Source organism: Myotis nattereri, assembly GCF_964212035.1.
Source record: "Myotis nattereri genome assembly, chromosome: 4".
Lineage (NCBI taxonomy): Eukaryota > Metazoa > Chordata > Mammalia > Chiroptera > Vespertilionidae > Myotis > Myotis nattereri.
The window spans coordinates 31,703,187-31,717,044 of NC_138079.1; the positions used below are offsets into that span (position 1 = coordinate 31,703,187).

Below are 13,858 nucleotides of genomic sequence, written 5' to 3' on the forward strand. Positions count from 1 at the left end.
TTTAAAAATAAGACTATCTTGGAAAAATGTATGGTAGTATAGAAGTATGTGAACATGAAAAGACAAGTCCTCATTGGCTCCCCACTCCCAGTAGCTTCCTCCTCTGTCTCCAGTAACACCCTACTCCCCCAAGGCAACCACTGTTGACAGTGTGGTTTATGTTCCTTGAGGCAATTTTCTTTGTGTGCACACATATGTATTCTAAAAACAGTTTAGAAAACATTTTTCTGCAGTTTGCTTTTTCTCTCAATATTTGTGAATATCTTTTTATAAATTTTGTGTAATATTTTATAGAATGGATATATGTACCCATTAACCTACTGAATGATTTTTGAAGTTGTTTGCATTTTTTTCTGACTATATACAGTGCTGCTGAGACCATCCTTTGTGTGTGTGTGTGTGTGTGTGTGTAAGTAATTTTGAATAATAATAATAGTAGTAAAAATTTCTTAGCAGTAGAAATGCCAGAGCAAGTGGTATATGCATTTTGAGTTTTAGCCTTATTGCCCATCTAGGGGCCCAGTGCACTAATTCGTGCACCTTGAAAGGAACTGTGGGCTGTGAGGCTGTGGTGGGCACAGGGGCGGGTCTCAGCTCTTCCTCCGCGCCCCCACTCAGTCCTTCCCGCCACAGCTCCTGGTCCCCTGTCTGCCGGCAGGACCACTCCCGCCACCACTCCCACGTGCTGATGGTGCTGGCCCCGCTCACATCCTCTGATGGCACGGAGCAATTGGGGCCGGCACTGTCGGCGGGTGCGAGCACCAGGCGGGACCGTGGTGTGCAGGAGCAAAGAATTTACAGTAACCACCAGAGGCTTGACCCGATGACAGCGACTGGCGCCCCACCTTGGTCTGGTGCCCCTGCTCACCTGCTCCACCACCCCGCCATGGCCGATGCCCACCATGTTCTGTGCTCTGCTGCCTGATGCGGACGCCCACCATTTTGCGCATGTCCCCTGGTGGTCAGCACATGTCATAGCAACCAAATGTTCAGTTTGGTTTTCCAACCGTTTGGCCTATTTGCATATTAGTGTTTTATATATATAGATTTTGCTCTAAAAATTAATAAAATATATAATTTTATATAATATATAAAATTAATTAAATATATAGATTTTACTCTTAAGTTTTAACTAAAACTTGATGATTTCATAGTATGATTTAAATGTGGGTTTTCTTAAATTGATGGAATATACAGTCATGTACAGGTGATACTTTTTCCTTCACATGAAAAAAATATATTATTTACCAAAAGAGGAATAATCTTAGAACTTAACTCTTAATTTGGAGGAGTTACATCTCTTAGGAGGAATTTGCTAGGGTAATGCAAAGATAGCCCAATACTCTTCCTCCTTTTCTTTTCACCTCCAAATTTTGCCTTTCCTTACATCCTGTAGTCATCCTTGACATTGCCCCAACTTTCATAATTTATAAAGGATTGCTACCAGCTGCAATTAGCTTCCTCAGCATCCCTCTCTCCTTTAACTAACCCTAAGTATCTCCATGTTGGCTGGATGAGCTTATACATGGGTTTCTTGTACCTCCCACTATAGGACTGTTCAGAGGGTTTAGGAACGTTAGAAGTTAGACAGCCTAAGTTAAAATAGTGGGGATAAGTAACTAATTCTCTTCAGGTCTCAGTTTTCTTATTTGTAAAATATGGACAATAAAGAGTGCCTATTTCATAAGGTCAGGAAGGTTAAAGGAGTAAATATGAGTAGTTCTTACCACCATTATTGTGATGTGGTAATTGGCATGAGTCTTCATAGGCAGTGATAGATAACTGAGGAAGATATTTGTGAACCAGTTTTTAAAACCATCTTTTAAAATAATCTGAACAACCCATTCTTGAAGAAGATTGAAAAACATTGTAGATATCTTTTAATAAATTTGAAGAGTTGGATTATGTAAAATTGAGACTTTCTGAGAACATTTCTTTTAAATATTTATATTTGTGTATCAAATAATTATTAATACATTTATTAGCTAATTAATGGAACATGATTTACCTGTTATGCACTCTGTTTATACTCTGCATTTTTAAATGAGCATTGGAGAATGTACAAATACTTCATTGCTCTTTGTCCCTATAAAAATACATGATTATTTCTGTACATGAATAAGTATATTATTGAACTTCTGAAGTAAATTAGATGATAATAAAAGATGAATAATACAATTAGATGAGAGGAAAATAATAGAGGAGGAGCTATAAACCCTGACAAGCCTATTTTAGTTCCCTGAGATATATGCTGATTACAGTGCTACTTCTTTCCTTCCTTGGCATTTAGCTGAAGGGAAGGTGGCTTGTTTAGGGAGCAGAGCTGGCACATGACAGGGCTCCCTAAGTCATTAGCTCCATGATAAAGAAATCAGGTTGTCCTCTAACAGCTTTTGGAGAGGATATCACACTGTATCATGGCAATAGAATTACATGGACTGACCATTGAGAATAGAAGGTGATGAAGGATCTGTCTGTTTCAGCTACCACAAAACTATAAATTGAAATTAGTCACTACTTTGAAATGAGGATTTAATTAAGAATAAAATTTAAATATTTTCTCAAGTGTTTTTATTTATTTGCTGCTGTTGCCCTCTCTAAAGAAAGGCTTTTTTGAGTCTGAATCACTTGAAGTTTGCTCCGTCTTGGTGCCAATAGTTGATGTCAGGATTTTGCCTTCAGCTTGTAAGATGTGTACTGGGGCCTTTGTAAACCACAGACTTTTATATTCCCTAGTTTTAACAGCAGGCATTACAATGGTAAGAAAGGCATTCTTCTATAGGTTCCTCAAAAGAGGCTTAATTCATCACTTCCGCAGTGCAGACATCTGCTGCCTCTATTCTGTCTATATAGACTGAACTTGACAATTTAATTTTAACAAAAAGAACACTGCTACATACATGTAAATAGAGCATTATTTTGGACAATAGAGTTACTAAAGCAGTTAGGTCACAGTTAAGAGGAAGATGTAAACTAAAAGCCGTTCACTTCTTTGAATTTGCTTCCCAACAGAGTAAGAGGAGAAGAGAAAGCATTAAGTTCCCCACTAGAAACCACAGCTATAGATAATGCCACATACCAAACGTAGCATAAGCCAGTTGTGAACATGTCTTAATAGCTCAGTTTAAAATTTGCAGAATGATTTGATGTTTCCTATTTCTGTGACATGAGACATACTTCATTCAGTGTGTCTCTAATGTGCTTCATATAGTACACTGAGAGGCCTCTGATGCTTTAGGACCCTGAACACTTTTCAATACAAAGAATGTGCCACCACGTCTAACATTCTCTCCAAATATAGAATTCTACCCCCTATTTTTATCCTGGCAAAGATTCCAATCCAGTAGGTCTGAGGTGGTATTTTTCACAGTGTGCCTCAAGAATTTTCATATCCACTTAAATTTGAGAACTGCAGGGAAAAGGGGAGTTTTGATACTGGGATAAATCAAACTAAATTAAGTAGCAGAAAGGAGAAGCTAAAGATTTGACAGTGGTTCTTCAAGTCTATGATTTCTCCTTTGCTTGCCTCCTATGGTATTACATAACCAAGTTAGGAGGGTAAGTCAGATCCACACTCCCCAGTTGGGAATGAGAGACAGTTAAACTGTTTCACTTTCTTCAACAGATGATTTCACTGTCCCTGAAGGCTTGCAACTTTGACGAATTAAGCTTTGGTAATAAAATGCTCACAAAGATTAATTATACAGTTATAAAAAGTTATAGCATTTATAATTATATATAAGAGTAAAAATATGATAGGTTTTAAAACACTTTACGTGGACCATTTAATTTTCATACACAGATTCTGGTTCTTGCCCAACTGGGGGAATATCTAAGAGTAAATGTATATATACATGAATGATGTTTCTCTCTGCATGCCTTTTTCAAAACTAAATGCTGAGAGATTTGTCTTTGATAACAGACGGCCATTAACAAGTACAAATAAATTTTGCAAATCTGCATTTTAAACAAGGCTTAGGCAACGCTTTAATGCATGCAATCAAGACATTAGGATTTGATTAGTTAAACTCTGTATCATTGAAGTTTAATAAATGAATTTTCTATTTTAAGGGGATCATCATTGTAGACATTTAATTTTCTGGTCTATAATATATATTATACATGTCTTACTCCTAAAATGTTGAGTTATACTTATAGTAAGGTTATATCAACTAGTTATCTTTGCTTGCATTGCAATGGCTAAGTGAGGATGTTTTCTACAGAGCCACATGAGATTTCTAATTTTTATTATCTAGTTAATTTTTTATCCCTACATTTTAGATTTTAGGGTTGAGAAAATGGAGACCTAAGGAGCTTAAGTGATTTTCTGGAGGACACGGTTTTTCTAAACTGAGCCTAGAACTGAAGACTTCTCAATTCTAATCCAGCATTAGGAACCGCACACGTCCTCGCAACTTGTGTGGAGACTTTATTAGCTTATTTGCAGTAAAATTTTGTCTTTGGGCCGTTTTTTCTCTGCGTTGCCCGCTCCCTCCCCCATTTGCTCAAGAAGTAAATTAAGTTTAGCCAGGCAGGCATGGCTCAATGGTTGAGCATGGACCTATGAACCAGGAGGTCACGGTTTGATTCCTGGTCAGGGCACATGCCTGGGTTGTAGGCTTGATTCCCAGTGTGGGGTATGCAGGAGGCAGCCGATTAATGATTCACTCATTGATGTTACTATCTCTCCTTCTCCCTTCCTCTCTGAAATAAAGAGAAAAAAAAAAGAAAGAAATGTTAATTCTAATACTAGTTCACAGCCCCCCAATAAAAACCACAACTTGATTTCCTTAAGAACTTGAGAAACATAATTTCATATATTTAGACATTTGCTGTTAGATGTCTTTCAAGCTGGACAAGAATAAAAATCTGTATGCATGTAAATTAAGTGATTCATTAAAGGCATTTTAAATCTGTCATATATTTAAAAAATATGATAGTGTTTTAAAATCTACTAGATTATAAGGAAAAATTCATTGTGTAATTCAAGTCAAATAAAAGTGATTCCTGATTATTATTCCTAGTACTTCTCTTTCTTAGTATGAAAAATACAAGAATTGAGTATATCCTGAAGTTTGGGAGAGTATCTGAATGTTAACCCATTTGCCACTTCAAGCCAAGAAGAAGCCTAGGATTTTCTCCAAACCAAATTAAAATCTACTTAAAATATCTGGATATTTCTGTGGCAAACAGAAACTCCAAGCCTCATAGAGCTCTGACCCAAGCAGCGAAGGGTAGCACAACTCCCTCACACCACAGGAAGTCAGCCCCCATCCCCTATGTCCTTCTGAGGCAGGACTCCTTGTAGGTCTGTGCCTGCAGTTTCCAATAGAAAACAACTTAAAAATCATAAAATTTGGGGAAATAACCATTCTGAGGGTAGAAATCAGAGAGAACAGTGAGGAATGCATAATCAGTACCTTGTCAGAGTTTTCTCTAAGAAGAGGATAAGAAGGGACATGCCAGATATCCCAGGATTTTAGGAAGATATTGGGAAGAGCTAAAATATAAAAGTTGAGACTCTATAGTTTAGTTGTTTGGGAAGTCTCTTCTGATGAATGCACGTGCCTGCCAGTCTCTGTGTGTTTCTGTGTCTGTCTTTTCCTAGAATCTAGGCAATTGGCTGGATTAGGGACTCTGAATCCCTGTGGGATACAGATGTAGCCCCAGTAAACTCTTCACATCATTGTTGTATCCTTAAATCTTCCTGTACAAGAGAGCCATGCTAGCAGATGCCTACAAACATCTGTGTCATTCCTTAAATTTATCTTTAATTTATGGTTCATAATCCTTGCCTTGATGCCTCCTGGATTCAAACTTTAGCTCCAAGGTTCTGGGATATATTCTTTTTTTTTTAAAAAAAATATATTTTATTGATTTTTTACAGAGAGGAAAGGAGAGGGATAGAGAGTTAGAAACATCGATGAGAGAGAAACATCGATTCGCTGCCTCCTGCACACCTCCTACTGGGGATGTGCCGCAACCAAGGTACATGCCCTTGACCAGAATCGAACCTGGGACCTTTCAGTCTGCAGGCCGACGCTCTATCCACTGAGCCAAACCGGTTAGGGCCTGGGATATATTCTTCCCCAGGGGGGAGAATAAGACTGGATTTGGCATTATGGCTGAGGATAAGTCATAACAACTCCTAACCTGTTTCTCCTCTCTAGAACAGGGATCATAATCTATGCTCATCTCTGGTGGACATTGTGAAGAGAAACTGAGGTAGTGAAATAAAGTGTTTGAAGACACTAGCAGTGGTTCCTGTTTGATACGAGTCATATGCATGCCTTTCTCCCTCCCTCTTTCCCCTTCTTCCTCCCAATACCTGATTGCCTGATAGTGACAAACACTAGCTAGGTATTAGGAAGCAGTTGTGAGCAGGGCAGATAAAATCCTTGCTCTCTGGGGGCTTAAATTTCTACCTAGTACCTACTTGGAACAGCTTTCTCTGCCTTCCAAAAGAGCAATCTCTCCTGCTCTTCTTAATAGACCACACATTCCCATTGCCATCCTTGCTGATTCTCTTTCCCAGCCTTTAAATGTTGGGCTTCGTGTTAGATGCTCTTTTTATCCCATACTACCTACAACAGGAAACCCTGTTGATATCCTGTCCTCTCTCTCGGCTATTTCAAAGGTACTTCAAATTCACCACATCTAAATGTGAACTCATGACCTAAACACTACCCCTCCTACCCCCAAACCTGATCCTGCTCCAGTGGTCTGTGTGTCAGTGAGTTTACAATATCTTGTCCAGTTGTTTAATCTAAAAACCCATATGTCTCTCAACCCTTGATCTCCCATACCTCACATATCCACTTCTTCAAGTCCTATTGATTGTCCTATTTAGTTCTCCATTTCTGTTCTCACTGCTGTTTTTCAAGCGACCACTTCATCCTTTGTACAGACCATCAAAATGTCATCCTCACTGTTCTCATATATTTTTGCTTTCCAATCATTCACACTTTAGAGTGATACTTTTTAGATACATAAATATGTTCACATGGTTCCAGAATTTGAGAGTAAGGTACTCAGTGAAGAGCCTCCTCTCCTCATGAAACTGTTATTCATCCTAAACATTCTTTCAAGATATTTTATGCATATGTAAGAAAATACTAACACACAAGCTGTTTTTAAAACTTTATTATTTATTAAAAAGATGGTGAGAATGGCCAGGGAGAGGTCAGTGGGAGAAAAAGGAGACATATGTAATACTTTATAAAGAATTTAAACCAAAAAAAAAAAAAAATGGTACACTATTACACTATATATAGTTTTCTTCACCTTGTTATTTTTTCCCAATCAGCAGTATATGCTGGATATCTTTCCATTGTAGTACATAGAGAATCTTCTCATTAATTTTTATGGCTGCTTAATATTTCATGGTACAAATATTGAAATTGATGTACATCAGGACAAAACATCTTTTACTGTCTAGAGCAGTGGTTCTCAACCTTCCTAATGCCGCGACCCTTTAATACAGTTCCTCATGTTGTGGTGATCCCCAACCATAAAATTATTTTCGTTGCTACTTCATAACTGTAATTTTGCTACTGTTATGAATCGTAATGTAAATATCTGATATGCAGGATGTTATTTTCATTGTTCACGACCCACAGGTTGAGAACCGCTGGTCTAGAGTATGCCATTCTTCCATTTTGGATAACCTTGTCATGAATTCCCATTCATTACTCTAAGGGGGGAAAACTGAGATCACTTGCCAGGGTTCTCAGGGTCTGGCCCTTCTTCTCTTCTCCAGGGTTGTCTTGTATTGCTTTTTCCCTTGTCCTCTACTTTGTTGTTCCTTGGACATGAACTATCTTTTATTTACTCTACATACCACATCCCTTCCCACCTGAGACCTCTGCAGGATCCTGCTCTTAGTCTCACATGCAGACCCAGACGTTCAATGCAGGAGCTGCCGAGCTGTGGTGACTTGGCAGTGGCAGTTCTCGGGTGACGCACCCAGAACCAGAGAGGAGGGAGCCCGATTCCAGGGTGTGTCACCCGAGAACTGCCCTCTCACAATCTGGGACCCCTTGGGGGATGTCAGCCAGCCGGTTTTGGCCCATTTCCCCACAGACCAGGCCGAGGGACCCCACACACCGCCCCAGGTGCTGCTGGCCAGGAAGGGACCACAGGAGGTTGGCTCCAGGGAGTGTCCACCTGTCTTGCCCAGTTCTGCCCTGCCAGCCACCCTCTAATTAATTTCTTTTCAATGTGCACAAATCCATGCACCGGGGCACTAGTTATTATATATATAGCTGTATGTGTGATTATTAGATTGATATTTACCTCATACACTAAAAAGTGTTTCTTATATAGTGAGTTGCAACCCCTAAGGGATTATGAAATCAGTTTTTAAAATTATGACAAGATCTTTAAAAAAAGGGAACTGGAATAGAAAATACCAGACCTCTTTACTTATAGTAAGGGTATTTTTTCATCATACTGTACTTCAGATTAATAGATAGATGTGATCACATAAGCACCCAGATACATAGGTGTATTGGTATGATGTAAATTGTATTTCTTATGGATCTTAGTTAAAAAGAGTTTGAAAGCCATTGAACTAGATGATAAATTCTGTGAGGATAGGAATTCTGTATATTTTGTAAACCATTCCATTCCCAAATCTAGCAGAGGGCACTCAGTATATATGCTGGCTGAACGAATGAATGAAAGCACACCTTCTCCGAGTGGTTTATAGACCTTCTGTCTTATTCCTCAGGACTAATGGATCCTGGTTCTAGGCAGATGTTAGTGATTATTTCCTTGGCCAATTGAATCTGCATTAGATCATTAGAGGAAAATAAAAGTAATAGGAAACAGTACCTACAAATGTATCTTTTTAAGGGATGAACCTTAAACTACTTAATGAAAGGGTTTTACATTTAAATTATTTTGTATTACTTATGAATCTTAGGCCTTGAAAACCATTTTATTTTATTTTATTATTTTATTAATAAATAATGAAACATAATTTTTACCTGCCTAAATATGTGGGTGATTTTTAATTTCTAAGGTAGTCTACATACAGGGCTTATTACATAGCTATTATCTTTTGTGTGTACTTCAGCAATAAAATATTTACGCAGTTTGGGAAGGTGATACTACAACCTGGTTTAGTACAACAGCTGCACTGCCTGTTCCCATGTGGCTTGATTTCCCTTTTTAATTTTCAGTTTTGTCAGCATGTAGTTTATACAGCAACAGATAATGGTGAAGGCTTCTTGAATTAATATAGTAAAGAGAGAAATACTCTGCTGAATTTAGTTGGTTTCATGTTTTTCTAAATCTTTGAAAAACATTTTCTTAACATGTCCTACACAGTAGAGGTTTATAAATATCACGTATTTACAATGAGACACTTTTGTGACTTTTTTATTCTTTAAAGAACTTGTAAACTCATCTCCAAAGGTAGACTCTCTGATCTTAAAAAATGGGAATATTTCAGTTCTAAAGTAATCTGCATTTTGGCTTAGCATAAATTAGGAAAATCCAGGAAATACAAGAATGCCTCTTGTATTTATTTTAAGTCATAAATTTGTATGTGTAATTGACTTGAGATTGGATTAAAAAGTGTTTAGGCAAAGAGTACATAATCTTAATTCTTTTCAAGTTTATTATCAGAGCCCTTTTAGCACAGCCTTTATCTAGCATATGTGTTATTTTTTCTTTTTATTTCTAGGTGCTCCTGATCCAACAGCAGGTGCTAGTATAGATGATGAAAACTGCTGGCACTTAGATGAAGAGCAGGTTCAAGAACAGGTTAAACTGTTCCTTTCCCAGGGCGGGTACCACGGATCAGGGAAGCAGCTTAATTTGCTCTTTGCAAAGGTATGATTGTTTATTTTTAAAGAAATATTCTAAATATATACAAATACAGCAGGTATCTTTTATATGATCATGTTTACAATAGTGTAAAGACTTGTCTTTTGAATATTTTTTTAAGAATACATTCTAAGTTAATCAATTAGAAACTTCTGTGTTCTAACACAAGTATTAATTTGCTTAGATGTCCTTAGACAAGATGCGGAATGCTTTTTTCTCAGTTCCTATTAATAAAATTGTGGTAATTTATACAATTTTGAAAAAACATTCCCATACTAAAGCCAAAATAAATACCTTAATGGTATTTAAAATGCCGTTTTGTCTTTTTCTAATTAATTTCCCCAGTATCTTGAATATAGCCCTTAAAAGGTGCTTTATATTTTTAGTTTAATAATGTCAGTATCTTTAAATTTGTTTTAAGAGCATAGACTTTGAAGTCATAATAGACCAGGGTTTAGATCTAAGTTCAAAATCTCACTAAGTAGATGAAACTTGGAAAGTTTTTAAAGTCAGTTTCCTCATCTGTAAAATTAGCTAATAGTAGCATATCTCCTCAAGTTGTGATCATGGTGTTAAATGATAATGGTGTCTAACATGTATTTGGGCCTTGGTAAATGTTAATTTTCGGCACCAAAATTTGATGACCTAAGAAACAAAGTTAGCTTTGTTATAAGTTCTGTGTGAGCAAAAGCTGTAACTGTTGTTTTATAAGAACTTTTAGTACCATAAACACAAATCTAAACATTGGATAAAATGCTTTTTTAATCATATTAAATCATTGTTTTTTCATTGGAGTTACAGCCATCATTACTGGTATTATATTCAGATTGGCTTTAAGGGAACAGATAATTGTACATTGATACTTTTGTTAAATAATCTTTCTAATACTCATAATAATTAAAAGATGTCTTTCAGTTCAGAAGAATTAGAGTAAACTCAGTTACTAGTTATGACCAAAAAATAGTATATTCATCATATTCTCTTAATAAAGACTTATTCCATATACCAGGGGTGGGGAACTTCCAGCCTATGGGCTGTATAAGGCCCACAAAATCATTTGGTCTGGCCCTGCCAAGGCATGAGGGGTAAGTTAATTAAATGTTTGACAAAATATAATAGGCTAATTTTTAAGCTGATAATTTTGTATGTCCTGAGAATGATGTTATAAATATCCAAATGGCCCTTGGCAGAAAAAAGGTTCTCCACCCTTGCGGCATATACCATACAGAGATTGCTAATTTTCTGATGATTAGATTAAAAAAATATACTTAACTCTAAAACTATTCCACACATGATTTACTCATCTTTAGTAACTCATAGACACTTCAAACTCCTTTAATGCCTCAGAGTCAACAGTCTGAAAATTAATTACCATTACGCTATAGATGTAGTACTGGCATGTTGGTTAATAGTACTGGTTTATATGCTTACTAGTGCTTATTTTCATTGCTATTTCTAGCCGAGTAATAGGTTAGAAATTTATCAGGAAAGAAAACATTAAATCAAACTTGATATAGTGGTAACTATTAAAGTTTTAGTATATTTAGACACACTGGAAGTATTTCATAGTCTCATGCCAGCAGAGTACCCTGTGGCCTAGTAGAAGCAATGTGAAAGAAGTGTTAGACTGGCCTTCATTAGTAGTTTTTAATCTGTATATGATGTATATATTACATATGACATATGAAGTAACATCAACTTCTAATTTTGGGAATGGCATAACTTTAGTATTCAGTAGAGTTAAGACAGATCTGGGTTCTGATTTTGTCACCATATATTTGACCCCTTTAACCCTTTGTACTTTAACTTGGTTTTATAATTCATAAAATGGGGGTTATAATCTGGCCTACTTTATATACTTGTTATAAAGATTAAACGGTAAGTATAAATGTAAAAAACTTTTAAGTATGATGCACAATAAATGGCAAGTCCTTCTCTTTCTTCCAATATTCATCTTTTCATGATTTTTTAGTGCTTCCATATTAGTAATAAACTCCTTTTTAAGATTACTGAAATAGCCGAAACCGGTTTGGCTCAGTGGATAGAGCGTCAGCCTGCGGACTGAAAGGTCCCAGGTTCGATTCCGGTCAAGGGCATGTACCTGGGTTGCGGGCATATCCCCAGTAGGAGATGTGCAGGAGGCAGCTGATCGATGTTTCTCTCTCATCGATGTTTCTAACTCTCTATCTCTCTCTCTTCCTCTCTGTAAAAAATCAATAAAATATATTTAAAAAAAAAAAGATTACTGAAATAACCTTCCTGGAAGCACAACCCTTGTGGTTTACTGTAGAAGTGCTCAAATTCTATAACCTATGAGGGGATTCCATCACTTGTCAGGGTACCAGCCTGAGGCAGGATTTATTAATCTGGAGGTTTGAGATGCTTTATTGAAGATCTGCTATTTCCTCCTCATTTACTGTTCACAAAGAGAATCTTGAATCAAAGGACCCACTTCTCCTTTTTCACTGTTCATGACCTTGCTCTAGGAATTTCCTATAGAGAGAACTGCTGGTATTCAGCTGGGATTCTTGTTGAATGCATAGTTGTGCACTTTTGGAAAGGATGGATTCATTTAGGGTTTTCTGTTAGCCTTGTGTTTCTTTTCTTCCTTTTATTTTGAAAATGTAGCACAAGAGTACTGGACAGAGAGCTCGAGGTTCCAGCGTGAGAGACTGAGAACTTCCTAGGGCCCTGGTCATGATTCTGCTTTGTGGATTGTTGGTTTAGAGCCAAAAGAGTTCTTGAACCTACAGCCCTGTTCACTTTCCTTTTACCATTGCAAAAACAATCCATCGAAGTGAATATGATCTGTTCTTTATGCCACAGAATTTGAGGTGAGAGAGAACTTACTGAAATTACTAATTTACCTCAAAAATTGAAGAGTTGCACAACTTTCTGAATATACTAAAAACCACTGAATTGCACAATTTAAATTGGTGAATTGTATGTATGTGAATGTTGTGTCAATAAAACCGTTTCTAAAAAACTGCAGGACAGATGCTACTATAAACATCATTAGGTCAATTCAGAAGATCCCTAAAGAGTTCTTAGTAGCTTGCTTTTTAGGCTCACCTCTTCTGGTGGAAAGTGCAATCAACTGGAGAGTCAGGAAGATGCCAAATGATTTGTCTTCTTGGTTTTGATACTGTTTTTCTGGAAGCTAGTAATTTTTCTTTTTGAATTGGAAGTTAGTCAAATATTTTTCCTTGTGTGGATTCTAAAACAATATAGAAAAACTAAGAGTCAGTTCTTTGATTCAATTACCATTTAGGGTAGAAACCAGTTTTAACAACTTTGGTTTGCTTAAGAGAGTTGGTGTTGAGAATTAACTGCCCCTTCTCCCAAGAAAAGTGATCTGTCTCTGTATTGCTGTTTGTTTTTGAACATTTTTTTTTTTAAGTCTGTTTTGTTTATTCCCCCCACTAGGTTCGGGAGATGCTGAAGATGAGGGACTCTAATGGGGCCCGCATGTTGACCTTGATAACAGAGCAATTCATGGCTGATCCTCGTCTGTCACTTTGGAGGCAACAAGGCACTGCGATGACTGACAAATACAGGCAGCTCTGGGATGAACTGGGTAAATAGAAGTTTCCTGACAGATTGCCATTGAGTTATATGAATGAAGACTATGTTGAATGGTTAAAGATCATGATCAGTGTATTGCTGAAGAGAGAGTGCTACTCCTATATGGACTTGTTGCCATTATATACTGGATACAAGAGAGGGAGAATAAGAACTTTGCAGGAAACAATCTTGGCAGGGTTTGGTGGGAACTGTCTGATCTTAAGGAAAGTGAGCACAGGAATCAGCCTTTAAATATTTGAAAAACTGTATTACTTTGAAATCAGTATTTTGTATAAAAGAGTTTCTTGTTTCTAGAGTAATATTGTGATCAATTCAGCTAAAATTTGGCTGTTTTTCCCTTTTGCCTACATTAAAAATATCAAAAGTAGTTTGAACATTCATTTTATATTTTGACTGTTATAGATTAAAATGAACTAATGATCATAAGAATGAAAAATAT

At 36.9% G+C, this 13,858-nt stretch overlaps 1 protein-coding gene across 1 annotated transcript in view; it reads left to right on the plus strand.

Moving 5' to 3' along the window:
- Positions 1 to 13,858, plus strand: part of ZSWIM6 (zinc finger SWIM-type containing 6) — a 217,572-nt gene that overhangs the window by 140,924 nt on the left and 62,790 nt on the right. The window contains exons 3-4 of the mRNA XM_081088785.1: positions 9,692 to 9,840; positions 13,261 to 13,411. Of these exons, the coding sequence (XP_080944911.1) occupies positions 9,692 to 9,840; positions 13,261 to 13,411 (300 nt within the window). The remainder of the gene's footprint in view (positions 1 to 9,691; positions 9,841 to 13,260; positions 13,412 to 13,858) is intronic.